This window comes from Malania oleifera, chromosome 12 (assembly GCF_029873635.1).
Source record: "Malania oleifera isolate guangnan ecotype guangnan chromosome 12, ASM2987363v1, whole genome shotgun sequence".
Taxonomy (NCBI): Eukaryota; Viridiplantae; Streptophyta; class Magnoliopsida; order Santalales; family Ximeniaceae; genus Malania; species Malania oleifera.
In genome coordinates, this window is record NC_080428.1 from 54,266,771 (window position 1) to 54,284,819 (window position 18,049).

At 34.7% G+C, this 18,049-nt stretch overlaps 2 protein-coding genes across 4 annotated transcripts; one reads left to right on the forward strand and one right to left on the reverse strand.

Annotated features, from left to right (window-relative positions):
• Positions 1-1,988: 1,988 nt before the first annotated feature.
• Positions 1,989-2,850, reverse strand: LOC131144443 (uncharacterized). The gene is made up of 2 exons (XM_058093106.1): positions 2,486-2,850; positions 1,989-2,325 (listed from the first exon to the last, which is right to left on the reverse strand). The coding sequence occupies exons 1-2, from the start codon at positions 2,762-2,764 to the stop codon at positions 2,296-2,298; spliced, it is 309 nt and encodes a 102-aa protein (XP_057949089.1). The 5' UTR covers positions 2,765-2,850; the 3' UTR covers positions 1,989-2,295.
• Positions 2,851-3,469: 619 nt separating this feature from the next.
• LOC131144190 (uncharacterized) lies at positions 3,470-17,151 on the forward strand. Of its 3 annotated transcripts, none has more exons than XM_058092654.1 (8): positions 4,651-4,832; positions 4,915-5,006; positions 5,120-5,186; positions 5,354-5,384; positions 5,543-5,683; positions 16,322-16,347; positions 16,709-16,767; positions 16,857-17,151. In XM_058092654.1, the coding sequence occupies exons 1-8, from the start codon at positions 4,692-4,694 to the stop codon at positions 16,882-16,884; spliced, it is 585 nt and encodes a 194-aa protein (XP_057948637.1). In that variant the 5' UTR covers positions 4,651-4,691; the 3' UTR covers positions 16,885-17,151. The 3 variants fall into 3 exon arrangements, with proteins under 3 accessions (XP_057948638.1, XP_057948637.1, XP_057948639.1); XM_058092656.1 differs by having other exon boundaries at positions 16,734-16,767; positions 16,857-17,054; XM_058092655.1 differs by lacking the exon at positions 16,322-16,347 and having other exon boundaries at positions 3,470-4,832; positions 16,689-16,767.
• Positions 17,152-18,049: the final 898 nt, after the last annotated feature.

Sequence of the window (18,049 nt, forward strand, 5' to 3'; positions counted from 1 at the left end):
GGGCTTGCGAGCTAGAGGTGGGGACATAGGCAGTATTGGTCAAACCCCGATAACATATCATGTGTGCACTGTTTATATTTCCGCACATGTATGTTATATTGTGAATGTTGCGCATGATTTAATTCCAGCATATCATTATCTGTGCAATTGGTGTATGATTAAACAGATCCTAGGTTGTGTTGTACTAACATCTAATTTAACCTAGGAGGCAAAAGTTTTAAATATCCAATTCACTCCCTATTGGAAATACACCAAAGTCAACAGTTATTCTTTGGTGAGAATATTTCTTACTACTCAAAAGCTTATCTCTCTCTCGTACTTGCATTTGTTGTGTATTGATTTTTGGAGAGTAGCTTAAAGTTTTTCCCATTGTATCTTATTTATAAATATTAGATTGGGAAAACTTTTTTCATTAGCTTAAGAACTTGCATCCTTATTGCAAGTTTTATAAGCTTGCTTTATGTTTTGATGAAATCATTTTTAGTAAGCTTAAACCCTAATATTCATTGTGCTTGATACTTGAAAAATATTTTTGAGATATTTGTTTAGGGTTCTAGAGATGCTTTGAACACTCATATTACAAATATATTATCTTGAAATCAAATGTCTCACTCTCACATATACATATTGACACATATATTGTTGAGAGTTAACACATTGGTTAACGAAATCTCACTTGAACTTAATATCTTATTATTCGTAAGTGCATTAATTACATTGTGCGTATAGTGGTACATATCTGCTTAGTGTAAGAAACATACTTGTTTGTACAAAAAATTGAATATCTATTGTATTCTCAACGTATGGTCGGACGAGGGAAACTTGTCCTGTGAAAAGTCCTAGACTGTTTAGATCCGATTAGGAGAATTAAGTACATTACCTTGTTAAGGTATTGTATTAGGTGTCACTCCACCTGTTAAGCGAGTCATAGTAAAATCCTCTTACTTGTAAGCTTGAGGTGGGGACATAGGTAGTATTGACTGAACCCTGATAACATATCTTGTGCACGCTTTTCAATTTTCGTACTTTATATTCCTACACATGTATGTTATATTTGCTATATTGTGAATGTTGCGCATGATTTAATTTTCGTATATTATTTCTATTTGCGCAATTGGTATATGCTTATAAAGACCCTAAGTTCTGTATTACTAATATTTGATTTAACTTAAGAAGAAATTTTAAAATTCCAATTTACTCCCCCCCCCCCTCTCCTAAGAACACACAAATTCCAACAATCTTCCTCTTTTGTGTGTGCATTTTGAATTATGAACCTACTCAAAATACTAGATACACACATGAGATACTTGTGTTTGTCAATATTAAAATAGAGATCGGACTCAAAAAGCCAACAACACTTAAGGTTTGAATGATATAATTGTTTTCGATATTTATGTATCACCCAAGTGGAAGATCGTTAAGAAATTTTTATTTCCTATTGTGGACTCACATATGTAAGAACAATTATTTTACTGGGTCATTTTAACATGTATTGGGCATAGACTTTACAATGTGTAGAAGTCTAATACTAAGTTAATTTAGGACTGATGAGTTTCTAAAATTAACCTAGTATATAAGAAAAGATAATAGTGTTATGGTTCCAAGTCAAATTAGAACGTTCTTACTTTTCCCATCTAAAGAGAAGAACACAAGTGAAACATTTGACTGTGGAAGATCAAAATTCTTCACTAAATACTGTTGGACAATCAAATCAGACATATCTATGAATCCGCGTTTAGTATGGTTCTAAGTATTTATTCCACGTATAGCTTTCTTAACTGAAATACATGATAATCTTGAATTATTAAATTTATGGATTAAAATTATTTCCAACATCGCTTTTCTCTATTTTAAAATCTTCCAAGTCGACGGCATCACGGAGTGCTTGTGAACGCCGGGGGGTATTCGGCGAGAGTTGGGAGCAATTAATGGCGGAGAAAAAGGAGGGAAAAAAAGACCATGCAAAACAAACTACTTGAAGTAGTGAGTTTTCACAAAGCGAGCTTTGGGACTTATCATAATGGCAAAGTTTGTTCCAATCAAACTGTTATTTAATATGCTATTAAAAAATAAAATTAAAAATGGAAAAAACTCTAAATACCAATGCACACTATATGAACCTCCGTCTCTATTGTTGAAAAACCCAGCAACTGCAAGCAAACCCTTCGGAATTGTGTATCATAAAATTTCTATTTAGGAAAAAATGAAGAGTTGAAAGCCAAATCCTTCAACACTTGGATCAAATCCTTTAGAACCCCGCACCTAGATTGTAGACAACCTCTCAGCAAACCTCCATCAGGCCTCCACCACCTCCCTCAGCAACCCCTGCATTACAACCACCATTTACCCCATTTACCCACAAACAAAGAAAAACTCAAAACAGCCATCACCATCACTCACCACTCCATTAACGTACAGCCAAAGAAAAGCCTAGGGGAAAAATTGGAATATCCCAAAGATCAACGTAAAATTTTTAAAAGCATACCAGTTGTCGAAGAAGCACATTCGAGAAATTTATGAACCAGCGAACTAGAAATCTAAGAACATCTCGGAGATTTTTCTGTACCCGCACAATTCGATCCATGTCTAAGTCCATTTGAGTCAACTGGTTCAGAAATCTTAGCAACTCGTTTAGGTCGAACGGGATTATCGAGGCGAGCGTCGCCAATAGATGTTTGGGGAGGAACGAGTTCGAGAGCTTAAAACGAGGGAGAGGGGAGAGACGAGGGATGCGCAGAAGTCGAAACGTCTCTCCACCTCCCATCTAAATTTTACTAAAATATCCCAGAAAAAAGCCTCATCTGGCTCTGAAGAAATGGGGACAAAATGGGTAATGCAAGAAAATCAACCCTACTAGTTTAAATCCGTCGTTCACACTTTTATAATATAGAGATTATAATATTTTAGCATTTTTATCCAAGTGGGCAAATCCTAAAAGAAAAATAATAATGTTTTGGAGGAGTTTTTTTTTTTTCCAATTTACCTTTTTTCTTTTAAAATATATATTAAATAATATCTTTTTTTTAAAAATAATTTTCTGAATGATTTTAACGTAATCTTACTATTGAAATAGTAAAATTAAAATTTATGACGTACCATTTTAGAAATTATTTTTTAATAAAAAATATTATTTAATATATATTTTTTAAAAATAAATAAATAAATAAAAAACTCAGGCATGTCTTGCAATAATTGCTCACACACTGCCGCACCCATCACACTTCACAAGGAACTCCTCGGGGCAGAGCATCCCAGTATGTTCAATTGTACCCTACACATGAAGGTCCTCTGTCCCACCTGACAATGAAACGTCCAAATCCTAGCCCACTGAACAGAGAAATCATGGAGATGAGGCCTTAGCAGTCAGCTCCAACATTATTTACGACTAGTCAATTCATTTTAAGCTAAGTGCTATTAATTCATGTTGGGTCAAATAAGAATTGAACCCAAATCAATGTGGAGATAGATGAATCACACTCACATCTGTATTGCTGCTTTGGTTGCAGTTGAATTTCTTGAAGAATCAGTGCAAGTGAAATAGTTTTAAAAAGAAAAAAAAAATCTATGAGATTTGAAAGGCATGAGTACCAATAATTAATAATTAATCATAACTCTCATTAATTTATGCATGCACAAGTCCGAGACAGCGTGGTTGGAGGAGTTTCCATTGTGAGACTCATTGAAGAGGCCAAGGTATTGGCTTGGGAGAGCACCTGGGAGGCCTTTGGTTGGAGCTTATGGCAAAAGCAATCCCATGGCCACTTAGAGTTTGGAATTCCGAGACAATACCAAACACAAAAGTGGTGGAAAATGAGAAAGCAGCCGAAGCATTTGATGAATTCTTGAAGGGGACGGGAAAGGGGTAGAAGGCATGGCCTTTTTCTTGTTTGCTGCCATTGGTGAGCTTCAGGAGTCCACTGGGTGTTAACTCTCTATGCCATCAAGTGAAAGGTTGGCAGATTGGAATCCATTGTAGGTGAATCTGAGATCTTCACCTTGTGCTAAGATTAGGAGAAGAGAAACGACAATTAAACCAACCTTGAGGAACATGGTTAAGAGTGCAGACTGCAGAGTCGTCCCCCGTAGGCTATAGCAGAAAAATCCGTGAAGAGTTCTTTGTCCTCTTGGTCTTCTTTGGCTGCTTGTCCACTCAAGTCACATTTAGGCAAGAGATTTCTTCCATCCTCGTGTCCTTCCCTGTTATCTAGAAATTATTAGGAGTTTTTTTCTATTTTATTTTTTTTAAAAAATAATATATTAAATAATAATTTTTTTAGAAAAATAATAAACGTAGAAAATCTCGTTAATTGTTTAAATTTCGCTACTTGAAGTAGTGAGATTGTGTCATTACGAGAATTATTTTCTTAAAAAAAGTAATATTTAATATATATTAAAAAAAAGAGGATAAATAGGAAAAAAATCGTTAATTCTGTATGCCTGTGCCTTGTCTCTTTTTTTTTTTTGAATTACACACTAAATATTCACGTGTCCATTTTACGGTCCACGTGACTAATCTTGCACCTCTTAAAATTGACCCCACAACTTTAAAGGAAGGGTAAATTTAGGAATCTATGGATGGAAATGAACTCAGAAGGGTTTGAACACCTTGTGAAACCATATACGGATTGTGCCCTGTCTCTTCAATACGACGTCAACGTGTGTGTATATAGATAGACCAAAAAAAAACACTAATGCATTTTCTCACTTCTGCAAGCCCTCGCCCCTTCGCCGCCATACCCACGACCAAGCGGGGACCTCTCGGTGGCGGCCGCAGGGGCCAAATCAAAGCAATGAGGGCTGTAGTTCAGCGAGTCGCCTCCGCCAGTGTCGAGGTCAGCTCACCTACTCAATCCCTCTCTCTTCCACTCCTTCTGCTCATCCTGCATCACCGGCGCATGATAGCACTTGTTGCAGGTCGAAGGGCGCACCGTGTCGGAAATTGGTCCGGGGCTCCTCGTCCTCGTCGGCATTCATGACTCTGATACCGACTCCGACGCCGACTACATGTACTCCCACTCCCTCGCTCTCTCTCTCTCGCAGTCGCATCGTATAATCGTATTGTTGCAAAAGGAAAGGGAAAGAAAGTTGGAAATGAGAATTTATTTATTTATTTTTGCAGATGTCGTAAGGTCTTGAACATGAGATTGTTCCCAAATGAGGCTACGGGAAAAGGATGGGACCTGAGCGTAATTCTCACCTTTCTTCCTCTCTTGAATAAATTTTAACGGTTTGAGTGAATCAAATGTCTTTTTTTCTTTTCCTAATTTTTGTTATTTTGTGTCAATTCATATGTTCATTAGTGTCATAAGACATTTTTTAGTTTGTTGTTGTATGATTTTCTTGTGTGTGTCAGGTTATGCAGAAGAATTATGGAGTTTTACTCGGTATGCTTATTTTTTTATTTAAAATTTGTTGACTTTATTGATTTTAATCTTCTGCGCCCTAAAAAATAAATAGGAGGAAAAGGATATATATATATATATATATATATATATATATATGGGGTAGAATTGTTTACTAATTTGCCTTTTGGTTGTTATAGTCAGTCAGTTTACATTGTATGGAATATTGAAGGGTAACAAGCCCGATTTTCATGTGGCGATGCCGCCGCAAAGAGCAAAACCCTTCTATGAGTCGTTAGTAGAAAAATTTCAGAAATCATACAATCCAGATGCAATTAAAGGTAAAATGTGTTTGTCGTTACTTTCTTTCATTGTGTTTTGATTTGTGTATGATTTTTAATTTTGTTATCTTTGTGTTGGAGATTGATTCTAAGATAGCATATAATTGATGCTAATGTTATCTTTGCGTTAGAAATTGATACTGAGAGAGACATCAAGAGGAAATGGAGAGAGAATCAAGTTGCTAAAGGACTGTTTGGACTGATAAATGAATCCTAGAATCTATATTTTGTTTGAAAATTTCTCTTCATAATAATGGAGCACCTTATGTTAGTCTTGAGATAAAAAACCAGATAACTTTTCCTTGGAGTGAGGTGCACGCTGAATTGCTGTTGTGAGCATGAGCTTTGGGCAACCATTAGGGGCTCATGTCAGGGTTTGTTATTGTTCTTTAGTCATTGTAAGTTATTGCTACCTGTACAAGTAAATGAAAAAAGTGGAATAACAGTGAATATATAACTTGTTTACTGGTATTTGGCAAAGGGGTGATTATGGAAGGCTAGGGGCAATGTAAAAGTTTATGAGAGGGTTATTCTTAGAGAATACATTATTTAGAATGCAGCTCACGTGCAGTGCGATTAGTCCTTGTGTTGAATCTGGGTTGTCACTTAGATATTAAAAATAAAAATGTAAAAGAAAGACATGTGCCTTAAAAGGATGCCTCATACATGTTTCTGTGTTTTTGGACACAAAACAATGGGATTGAGCTAGGAATTGGCAAAATGTGATTATCTTGTAAAATTTTATTCATTAACCTAGAGTTTGGGAACTTGGAGTTTGGACCTTGGATTTGGATCTATGTAGATTTGGACAAGACGTAATGTAATGTATTAAATTTCATACAGAATGACACAAATCTAAATCAAAAACCCAAAATTCTTTCACCCAAACACAACCCAAATATGTCTCTGCTGCTATGGCAGAAGGTCTAGGTTTTAACTACGACAGCCATGGCGAACCTTTTGAATAATTGGAAGTGCAGCATATATATTCAGAAAGGCTAACCCATAGTTGTTAGAATCTTATGATTCACGATTCAATTCATATGATTCGTATCAAATCCACACCAAATCGATTTGAATCTTACTAGTGAATCTAAAAACAATCGAATTGTTGCCGAATCTTTTGATTCACCTTGTGAATCTATCGAATTGATCTGAATCTATAGATTCACTTGATTCAGGACTTATCATATCCTGACAAACCTGACTAGTTTAAATCCCCAAAACAAAGACTAATCCCTTTGAAGGTTCTAGAATATCTCTCTATAGAATTTCTTTTATAGTATTAGATGGAGGGTCAGTTTGCTTCTGCATGATGTATGATGTAGACAAATTGCTTTGAAGGATCAATCCCAAAGGCTCTTTAGGCTGGCCACTAATTCCAATGACAAGTCGGTAATTGGTTGTTTTGGGAAGGGAATCAGGTGGTGAAAACCAAGGTGTAGTCCTAACTCCCAAGGGGGGGGGGTTGAATTGGGTTTTTAAAATTTTCTTTTAATACCTTTTAAGAATTCTTAATCTCTTTTCGATTTAACAATCACACAGCAAAACTTTTTAATCACTTGATCAATCCAAAAACCAATACTTAACACACCACAAGTAAACACAACTTAAACATTCAACCAACCAATTTTTAATTAAAGTAATCAACCGTAAAATACCAAATCAATATAACTTTTTGGCAATTCTCAACTTTTCCAAGAACTCAAGTTATTTGAAGTATGTAGCCCTGTGAATATATGTAAGCCCTGTGGTTAATGGATTTGATTTCCGCAATTTGTATTGATCAACCAATGTACTTCCTTTCGGTTTCCTCAAATTCCAAAATCAAATTAATCTTTAGTTTATTTAATATCCAATCCACGTAGTATATATGATCAAAAATTAAATTCAACCACGCAGTTAATATATGCTGGAATTTAAAGAGAGTAAGGAAAGAGAGTGACACCACGTTTTTTACGAGGTTCGGCTTATCCCTAGCCTATGTTCTCGCCTTTGGCGAATACCACCTAAGGATTCCACTATACCGTTCCTTTTCGGGTGGAACAAACCGTTACAAGCGATATCCCACACTTAGACATTCCTTCAATAGGCTAGAGCAATGCCTTTCCAAGCGATATCCTACGCTCGGTCACTCTTTCAATAGGCTAGAGCAACACCTCTCCAAGCGATTCCCCACACTTGGTCAACGATCCAACAACCTATAATCGTCAATACACTGCAAGAAACAAGAGACAATCTCTACGTACAATAACACTCTCACAAAGAGCAGATTAGTACAATTTCAAAACACTAGATACTTCAATATTCAAATATCAAAAGAAATAAGATTGAAGCTCAAGTAAAATTTCACCAATATCCTTCTCTAGATGAGAAATTAGCAATTCAGAACTTAATAGTATGATGATCAGCACTCTAGAAATTCAGTGAATCGGTATTGCAAAGATTTGAGCAAGAGAGAGCTTTAATAGCAAGATGGCTTTCAGCTGAGTGTTCAGACGACTAAAGTATCGGGTTTAGTCTTTTGATGTTCCTTAACACGCTCAAAAATTTGAACTAGACATAGGGTCAGATGACTGAACTGCGGGTTCAGTCTTCTGAAGTCCCAGATTAGACAACTGAACTAAGGGTTTAGTCTTCTGAGGGTGTACTGCCTCTTTTGTACTCTTTCAGAAAAATCTTCAGTAGACTGAACTAATTCTTCAGTCTTCTGAAGGTGCACCTCAGTCGTCTGGGCAGACCAAATTCAGATTTTTCATTTTAGTTTTCAAAAATCTTTTTTGCTCTCTTGCTTTGATTTCTCATAAAATAGTCTCCGGGCTTTGAAATAAGGTCTCTAAGCCCATAAATACCCCTAAAGAGCTTTCAACATATTTCCATAAGATATTTAAACACGAAATACTTACATAAAGACTTGTTAGGACTTTTGACATTCTAAGCACTTAAGTCTTCATGCTTGTCTTTCTTTGACTCCATCTTGTCTTCAAGTTTTAATATGCTTTAAGCTTTTAGCAAGTTCTCTTTACCATTTATGCTCTCATGATCTTCAAGCTTTATTAGATCCTCTTTGAATCCATGTTTTAATATTCTTTAAGCTTTGTTTGGTCATCTTTCTTTGGAGTATAAACTTTCAATAATCCTCATGAGTATTGACCTTGTATTCACTTACTTGAGTCCTGAAATATCATCACTTAACCAAATATGTTAAGTTCCTTTTGTTTGTTATCATCAAAACAAGATTTGAAGCCTTGTAAGGCCAACAATCTCCCCATTTTTTATGATGACAAATAAGGAGCAAAAAATTGAATAAGCCTTCAAAAGACTCCCTTTTACAATAAGCATCAACTTAACAATATTTTGTAATATCAAGATCAATTTCAAATTTAATTTCAATATCATGCTCATATATTAAAATCACATCATATATGCTCATATATCAAAATCACATCATTCAAGATATCATGCTCAGTTTTTGCCCAAAATTTCTTCCCCTTTTGACATCAATAAAAAAGAGTAAGATATCAAGAAAAACGTATTAATACTAAGGTAATGAGCAACCAAAAGCAAAAGTATAGATCTAGTGAAGGCTCAAAACATAAACTTTGCATTTATCATGCATAATAAGATTAACAAAAAATCTCAAAGTAGCATGAAAGAAATACAAAAAATTGTATATCATATTTTTCAATGATTTCTAGTAATAAACATAGATCATGATATCATTATTTATCAAAACTCCCATCGAATGAAATGTATCTTATATTCAATAAAGTCAGACTTTCATTTGCGAATTGTAAACTATGTATTCATGAAGATATTAATTGTGCTTTTAAATTTTTCATGCCATGCTTCAAATATTAATTCATTTCATGTAAGTGCCCATGGATACCAATATCAAGAATAATAACAATATCATATTAATATTATAACATGCTCATGGATACAAATGTGCTGTCATGCTCAAGTATCAATTAACATACTCATGGATACCAATATATTTCATAGATACCAATACTAATATCATATCGAGATTCATGCTTCATAATCATGTTCAATAATTTCATGCTCAAATTTGCAATGTATAGTGAGCCATAAAATCATCAATATAAATCAAGTCATTATCATGTTTTTGACAATATTAAAATATCATACATGTCAGTATTTTAGCATAGTCATAACTCAGTATTTAGTTCATATTATCATATCATTAGTATCTCACCACATATGCATATCAGAATATCAATATTTAGCATGTATGTAGCATATCAGCATATCATATAAGCATGGAGCATATTATTATCATTTGTGCATTTGTGCTACAATTTTGCTCAAATTGTTTTCATGTTGCTTAAATAATTCTCATTTTGCTCAAATATCTTTTCTTATGCAATAAGCTCAATTTGCTTCAAATTTTTTTTCTTTAAATTTATATGAATTCCCAAAATTCATATTGCTTTCCAAATCTTAATATTTTCTAAGTTAAGCCTTGTACGAATCATCCTATGATTTTGGCAAATAATGCCATTTTTGTTTTTATCTGTGTCAATGTTATAGTCGTCAATAGTTCCTGCGACCTCAGAGGCCTGAAAATTTAGTTCAGTCTTTTGAAGATTTTCAAAATCAAGAAACTGAACAAATAGTAGCACCTCAGTCGTCTGAGGTCCAGGCTTAGTCTTTGAGCCTTCAGTGCTACAAGGTTCGGTCGTCTAAGCTTACAAGCTCAGTCGTCTGAAGTCTGTAAATTTTCAAAAATCTTTCTTTTCTAATTCTGAATTCTTTCTAAATCACTTCCCTCTTTTGCTTTATCAAATAATTAGGCTTCAAGCATCTTTTTGGCATTGCCTTTTGAGACATATGGCTTCCTTGATCTTTGAAGATAAGCTTTGAACACTTCAAGTTTTCTTTTGGCCAACAATGACATTTTGTATTTATTTGATATATTTCATAAGCTTTTCTTTTAGATTTCTACTGATTTAATACCAATTAGTTTTCTTACTTTCTAAAAGTGAATGGCTAATCCCAATGTCTTTGAAGTCTTTTTATCTAGGTACCCATACTTTCTTGGGTTCGGATGGTTTAGCAAGTGATGTTTCTTTTATTCTCTAAACTTGTTTAATTTTCATACCCTCTCTTTTTAATGGACATTCAAACTTAATGTGTCCCTTTATTCCTACATAGAAAACATGTGGTGTGAGTGTAGGCATTAGAGGAGGTGCTAGCATAGTCTTTGGAGGCTTTCGTAAAGTACTCCATATAGAGGTTCTCTTTTTTTTTTTGTATTTTCAACTCTATTGAACCCTATGCCTTTTTTATTCAAAGACATTCTTTGTGCACCAATCATTCTATTAAAGTTTTCTTTTCCTCTAGTAAAATTGTAAATTATTTTAGTTTGATCCTCAATTTTTCTTGTAAGATCACCAATTTCTGAGTCTAGTATATTTTTACCCTTTTCTTATAGTTTTACTTGGTCTATAGACATCTTGCTGATTTTAATTTCTAGTTCAGAAATATATTGATCTTTCTCAATATTAATGGAAGTTTGGAATCTTATATCTTCTAATTCCTTCATCGTCTTTTCATTCTTGCTTTCTAATTTCTTGATTTTCAAATCTTTCTCTTTCAGCAAGTCTTAGAGATTCCAATTCTTTCATTATACCTTCATTTTTGTTTTTCAATGATGTGTATCGTTTAGTCACATTAACTAAGATCTTATGTACTTTGAATAGTTCATTTTGAAGCTCTTCATAAGATGTCATACTCTCATCTTTGGATCCATTAGATGAATCACTACTATAATCATTAACCGATTTGGATGAAGAGCTTTGTTCATTATCGGAACTACTTGTACTCATATTATCCCAAGTAGTGGCTTTCATTGCCTTTTTCTTTTTAGAATCTTTCTCAAGTTGTGGACAATTTGATTTTACGTGACCCACTTTCTTACAATTATAGCATGTTGGAGGTTCAGCCTTTATTTTCTTTTTACTGATTTCCTTTTCTTTTTCTTCATCCGATTTTGAGTTCCGGATTTTTCTTGTAAATTTATTCTTCCTTCTTAGGATTTTTGCAAGTTTCTTGGATATGAAGACTATTTCATTTTCATCTATCTTTTCTTCATCTTTATCACTAGAGTTTTCTTTTGATGCTTTAAAAGCAATTGATTCTTGGGATTTAGATTTTCCACTTCTTTCATTCATAGTCATCTCATACGTGAGAAGAGATCCTATGAGTTTATTTAGGAATGTATTTTTGAAATTTCTTCCTTCCTTAATTGCTATAGCTTTATGTTCCCATATTGGAGGAAGTCCTCTAAGGATTCTCCGGATCATTTAATAAGTTGAATAATTTTTCCCTAAAACATTTAAAGAATTTATTATGTGTGTGAACCTAGTGTACATATTAGTGATGGTTTCATCCGAGTTCATCTTAAAAGCCTCATACTCGCTTGTGAGCATGTCAATTCTACTATCTCTAACATCTTTAGTTCCTTCATAGGTTACTTCTAACTTGTCTCAAATTTCTTTGGCTGATTTACATGCTATGACCCTATTGAATTCATTTATATCAAGAGCACAATATAATTCATTCATAGCACTTGAGTTTACATGTAACATCTTATGATCATTGTCGGTCATGTCTTTTTCTTCTTTGGATACTTCTTTTCCATCTACAAGTTTTGTAGGAATTAAGTCACCATGTGTGACAACCTTCCAAGCCTTCCAATCCATTGTTTGAAGATAAATTCTCATATGTTGTTTCCAAAATGTGTAGTTGAGTCCACAAAAGATGGGTGGTCTAGTTGAGGATTGACCTTTTCCAAAGGGAGCTACTCCTATATGTGCCATCTAGATCTTTATATAGCTACTAATTAAGATTTGCTATAACCCCACTCTGATACCAATTGAAAACCAAGGTGTAGTCCCAACTCCCAAGAGGGGGGGGGGGTTTAAATTTTCTTTTAATACCTTTTAAGAATTTTTAATCTCTTGTCGATTTAACAATCACATTGTAAAGCTTTTTAATCACTTAATCAATCCACAAACCAATACTTAACACACCACAAGTAAACACAACTTAAACATTCAACCAACCAATTTTTAATTAAAGTTATCAACCATAAAATACCAAATCAAGATAGCTTTTTGGCAATTCTCAACTTTTCCAAGAACTCAAGGTATTTGATGTATGTAGCCCTGTGAATCTATGTAAGCCCTATGGTTAATGGATTTAATTTTTCAGTATTATGTACGATGTGAAATCCAACACTCCTTCCAAGAACTTGAACTTTAAATAAACTTTCAATTAATAAGTCTTGGGTGTTAACCAATCAACGTACTACCTTACGGTTTTCGCAATTTGTATTGATCAACCAACGTACTTCCTTTCGGTTTTCGCAAATCCCAAAATCAAATTAATCTTTAGTTTATTTAATATCCAATCCACGTAGTGTATATGATCAAAAATTAAATTCAACCACGCAGTTAATATATGCTAGAATTTAAAGAGAGTAAGGAAAGAGAGTGACACCACGTTTTTTATGAGATTCGACTTATACCCAACCTACGTCCTCGCCTTAGGCCAATACCACCTAAGGATTCCACTATACCGTTCCTTTCTGGGCAGAACAAACCATTACAAGCGATATCCCACGCTTAGACACTTCTTCAATAGGTTAGAGCAATGCCTCTCCAAGCGATACCTCACGCTCGGTCGCTCTTTCAATAGGCTAGAGCAACACCTCTCCAAGCGATACCCCACGCTCGGTTAACGATCTAACAACCTGGAATCATCAATACACTGCAAGAAATAAGAGACAATCTCTGCATACAATAACACTCTCACAAAGAGCATATTAGTACAATTTCAAAACATTAGATACTTCAATATTCAAATATCAAAAGAAATAAGATTGAAGCTCAAGTTAGATTTCACCAATATCCTTCTCTAGATGAGAAATCAACAATTTAGAACTTAGTAGTATGATGATCATTACTCTAAAAATTTAGCAAATCGGTATTGCAAAGATTTGAGCAAGAGAGAGCTTTGATAGCAAGATGGCTCTCAGCAGATTTTTCAATTCTTGGTCTAATTTGATTTGCAAAACCATGTATGGCTTAGAAAAGTAATTTCGTGTTGCCCAAGATTAGTTGGAATATCTCCCAAGTTTTCATAAATTTTGGGGCACAAGAAACTTTTATTTGAAATTTAAAAAATTTTAAATTTTCCAGCTGTTAATAGTGTTCAGACGACTGAAATATCAAGTTCAGTTTTCTGATGTTCCTTATCACACTAAAAAATTTGAACTGAGGGTTCAGTCTTCTGAAGTCTCAGATCAGATGACCGAACTAAGGGTTCAGTCTTTTGAGAGTGTACTGCCTCTTCTGTATTTCTTTAGAAAAATCTTCAGTAGACTGAACTAATTCTTCAGTTTCTGAGGTACATCTTTAGTCTTCTGAGGGTGCACCTCAGTCGTTTGGGCAGACCAAATTCAGATTTTTCATTTTAGATTTTAAAAATCATTTTTACTCTCTTGCTTTGATTTCTCATAAAACATTTTCCGGGCTTTGAAATAAGGTCTCTAAGTCTATAAATACCCCTAAAGAGCTTTCAACACATTTCCATAAGATATTTAAACGAAGTACTTACATAAAGACTTCTTATGACTTTTGACATTTGAAGCACTTAAGTCTTCATGCTTGTCTTTCTTTGACTCCATCTTGTCTTCAAGTTTCAATATGCTTTAAGCTTTTAGCAAGTTTTCTTTAACATTCATGCTCTCATGATCTTGAAGTTTTATTAGATCATCTTTGAATCCATGCCTTAATATTCTTTAAACTTTGTTTGATCATCTTTCTTTGGAGTATAAGCTTTCAAAAATCCTTGTGAGCATTTGACCTTGTATTCACATACTTGAGTCCTGAAATATCATCACATAACCAAATATGTTAAGTTCCTTTTGTTTGTTATCATCAAAACAAGATTTTAAATCTTGTAAGGCCAATAGGTGGGATTTGAGATTTGGAGGAAACCTGAATTATGCAGAAACAGAGAAGTGCTTCAGTTTTTGAATCTTCTTCAAAGCAGTGGCATGAGGAAACGGGGGAGTGCAGAGGAAATACAATTAAAAAACATTTGAACTAAGATGCTATGTATATTTTTAAGATGGATTCTGTTCAAGTCAGGAAAATTCACTGTAGAATCATACTATTCCAGATTTCTGATTGAGGGAGGGGAGGCTGTACTTGCGAACTTTCCTTTGAAAGCAATCTGGAAACTCAGGGTGCCCTTAAAAGTTGCCTTTTCTCTTTGGACGCAGTTGGAGTAGAATACTTGCTGCTGATAATCTGATGAAAAGGGGTTTCTGTACAATTAACGGATGCCTTTTGTTTCAACTCCCTGTGATGTTGGATGAGCTTTGTCTTCATTTAACCCTTTAGTGCTCTGACCACTGCTGCCTCCTCAGAATGCTCTTCCAACCTGTCTACTACCTCAGTATCAAGCATAATCACTTCCAGGCAGTCCAGCTTTGGTCTAAACTAAAATGATCTCCTGAAATAGCTGCTCGTCATTGGCACCTATCCTTTTCCTTTATTTCCATTTTGTTGGATAGTTATTTCATCGACCTCCACAGAATCTACAATGTTGAATCTCCTGTGATCATTATCTACTCCATGGAAGATTTTTGTATTTTTATCTCCTTCTGTGAGCCATAAACCTCTGCATTCTGCTTCTAGAAGATCTCCATCTTGATTATGCTTCCCAACACTCATTCAAAGCTGTTAATTTTCTTTCTCATCTTCATTGAGTCCCTCATCAACTCAGTTCATCCAGCATGCTGATTTTGTAAACAGGTTCTTCTTGAAACTTTTGACATTTTTGGTTGGAAGAGAATGTTTGCTGTTCTGTTTTTTTGGGATAAAATTGGTTTATTTGCTTCTCTTTTGAATTTCTCTGCTTCTTGTTCCAAGGGGACTTGTTTTTCAGGAGATAGATGGGCTTCTTGATGAGATGTTTGTTTCTTGTTTTACTTTATCTTCCACATCTGCAGATTTCTGTTTCTTTAGTTTTAGGGGAATATGTATCATGTTCACCAGCTTATATCTCATTTCTCTCTTGAGGAAATTTCTTCTTTTGTCATAATAATATATAAGAGTTCGTAAGTTTATTAAAGCTAACACAATTTCTCTTATTTCTAGTACAACTATTTTATAGATTGAAGAATAGTATGTACTATGTCGGAAATTTTGTTATTAATTGTTTAGCCATAAAAAAACTCATAATTAATTGTGTGAAATTAAGAAAAATGCAGTTTAAAAATGTTGTACTGCAACTGATGAATTATTGGACCCTGAGACACATTTTCGTCGTGTTTGTTTTACGGAATAGAGTCATGCGGTAATGGAATGGTATGGCAAATTGAAAGTAGAATATGCAAAAAATTTTCTGACAAATTTGATTCCATTCTGAACATATAGTTAATGTAAATGCAAGACTCATTTTGATGTGTGGATGTGTGATGTAACATAAATTGTGTATGGCTTCACACGTTTCTGACTTTCTCATTACTTACTGTGCAGACATGCATATAAAATAGTACCTCATATTTTAATTTTCCCTCCTTTTTTTCATTTTCTGTAGATGGTGTATTTGCAGCAATGATGAAGGTAAGGCTACCTCACCCCTATTCTGAGTATGTTCTCATTTGAATGACGCTTTATGTGCATTGGCTTATCTTCTGACGCCCAAATGGGAGGGTAGGTTTTGAATTGCTTAAGGGGAGTTTGTTGGGTTGAGAGACGGGGGAGATGGGTAGAACAAGGCTGCCCCTTTGAGGGCCACTAAAAAAGCCATCTTGCACCAAACAAGAGGACGTTCTTATTTTACACACAGATGCACACAGAGCACATGTGCCAGTGCTCATGCCCGTGTGCTCACATAATAAAAATTTATATATATTGTTGCATATATACATAAATTACTTATTAAGAACATAAGTCTGATTCAGATGTTTACAATGATGCTAAGGTTAACTTGGTTAATGATGGCCCAGTCACAATGCAGCTAGATTCATCCCAACCATCCAAGTGAGTATTCCATCAGCTGCAATGAGTACATGTGCTATATTTCCATCAATATTCTGATATTGCCCTTGCACATGTCTGCACCATTTCAGGAATACAAATGATGCTGTAAACCCATAAGCTGGTTATTTGCTAGCATTTCAACTGAAGTTCCGCCAAGCACCTGTATTCTTTGTGTGATCTGCAGCATTTTATGTATCAGTAGCATGGTCAGAAGTTAAGACAACTTCCTAATTAAAATTAGGCTGTTCTTTAGTGGAGATTTTCTTCAGCTATTTCACCTTTGTATTGAGATTCAAGGATGTAACTGTAGTTTCAGGCGAACTGGAAAACTAACAATGCTGCATTTTAGCTTTTACATTTAGGTTGACTTTAAAGTTGCACTAAGCTGTGTATTTTTGTAAATGGGGTGGGTGCCAAGCCATTCAGTTGCACAGGTGGATGGGACTGTAATATCCGGCGAAGGCGACCTTAAAAGAGAGCACACAAGGGGAGCCACTTCGTTCTCACAATGAGTTGGCCCAATTGCCCGCTGCTCTGCACCAGTCGTTCTTGCAAATTTTTTCCCTCAGTGGGTGCATGACTCAATGGAGATGAGTATTAATGGGTTTGGGATAAATTAATGGACACGGCTTAGAGAACAACTGCCCTCTTGACCAACTTGGAAAGGTAATTATGTATCAAGGAGTTTAGTTAAGAGGCCCAAATTTGGCTTGTTGCGTCATTAATGCCCTTTTAAGGGATTTGGTTTACCACATCTCTCTACATTTTCATAATGTAGTGCTCATAACATTTCATTTTGGGATTGGAACTTGCTTGAGAATGAAAAAAATTTCACTTATGGGTAAGTTCCAATGAAATTTCATTTTTATGAGAATCTTGTAATGCAAAACCCATCTATTTTAAGCAATGAGGTTTTCAAGAATATAATCTTATGAAATTTTTTTGATCTTGTGAACCAAAAGAAAATCAATTCACTACGTGAGAATGGGATGAGTTTGGTATTTGGATACAAGTCCAAAAGTATGATGTCACACAACTTGAGGGATTATTGAAAATTATCTTGTTGGAAGATTTAGCATGAATGTGTCAATGCCACGAACCCAAAAGGCTAGCAATGTGGAGAGAAGGTTTGGGTTGAAGGGGGTCAAATGCTTCAAAAGATTAACAACGAAGCATCTTGAGTTTATGCAGAACACAACAATTCTAGTCCTCTTTGCTAAGTACCAATTATCTTAGTAGATCCCAGGAGTAGGCAATAAAGATTCTACTTTTGTTTTTTTTT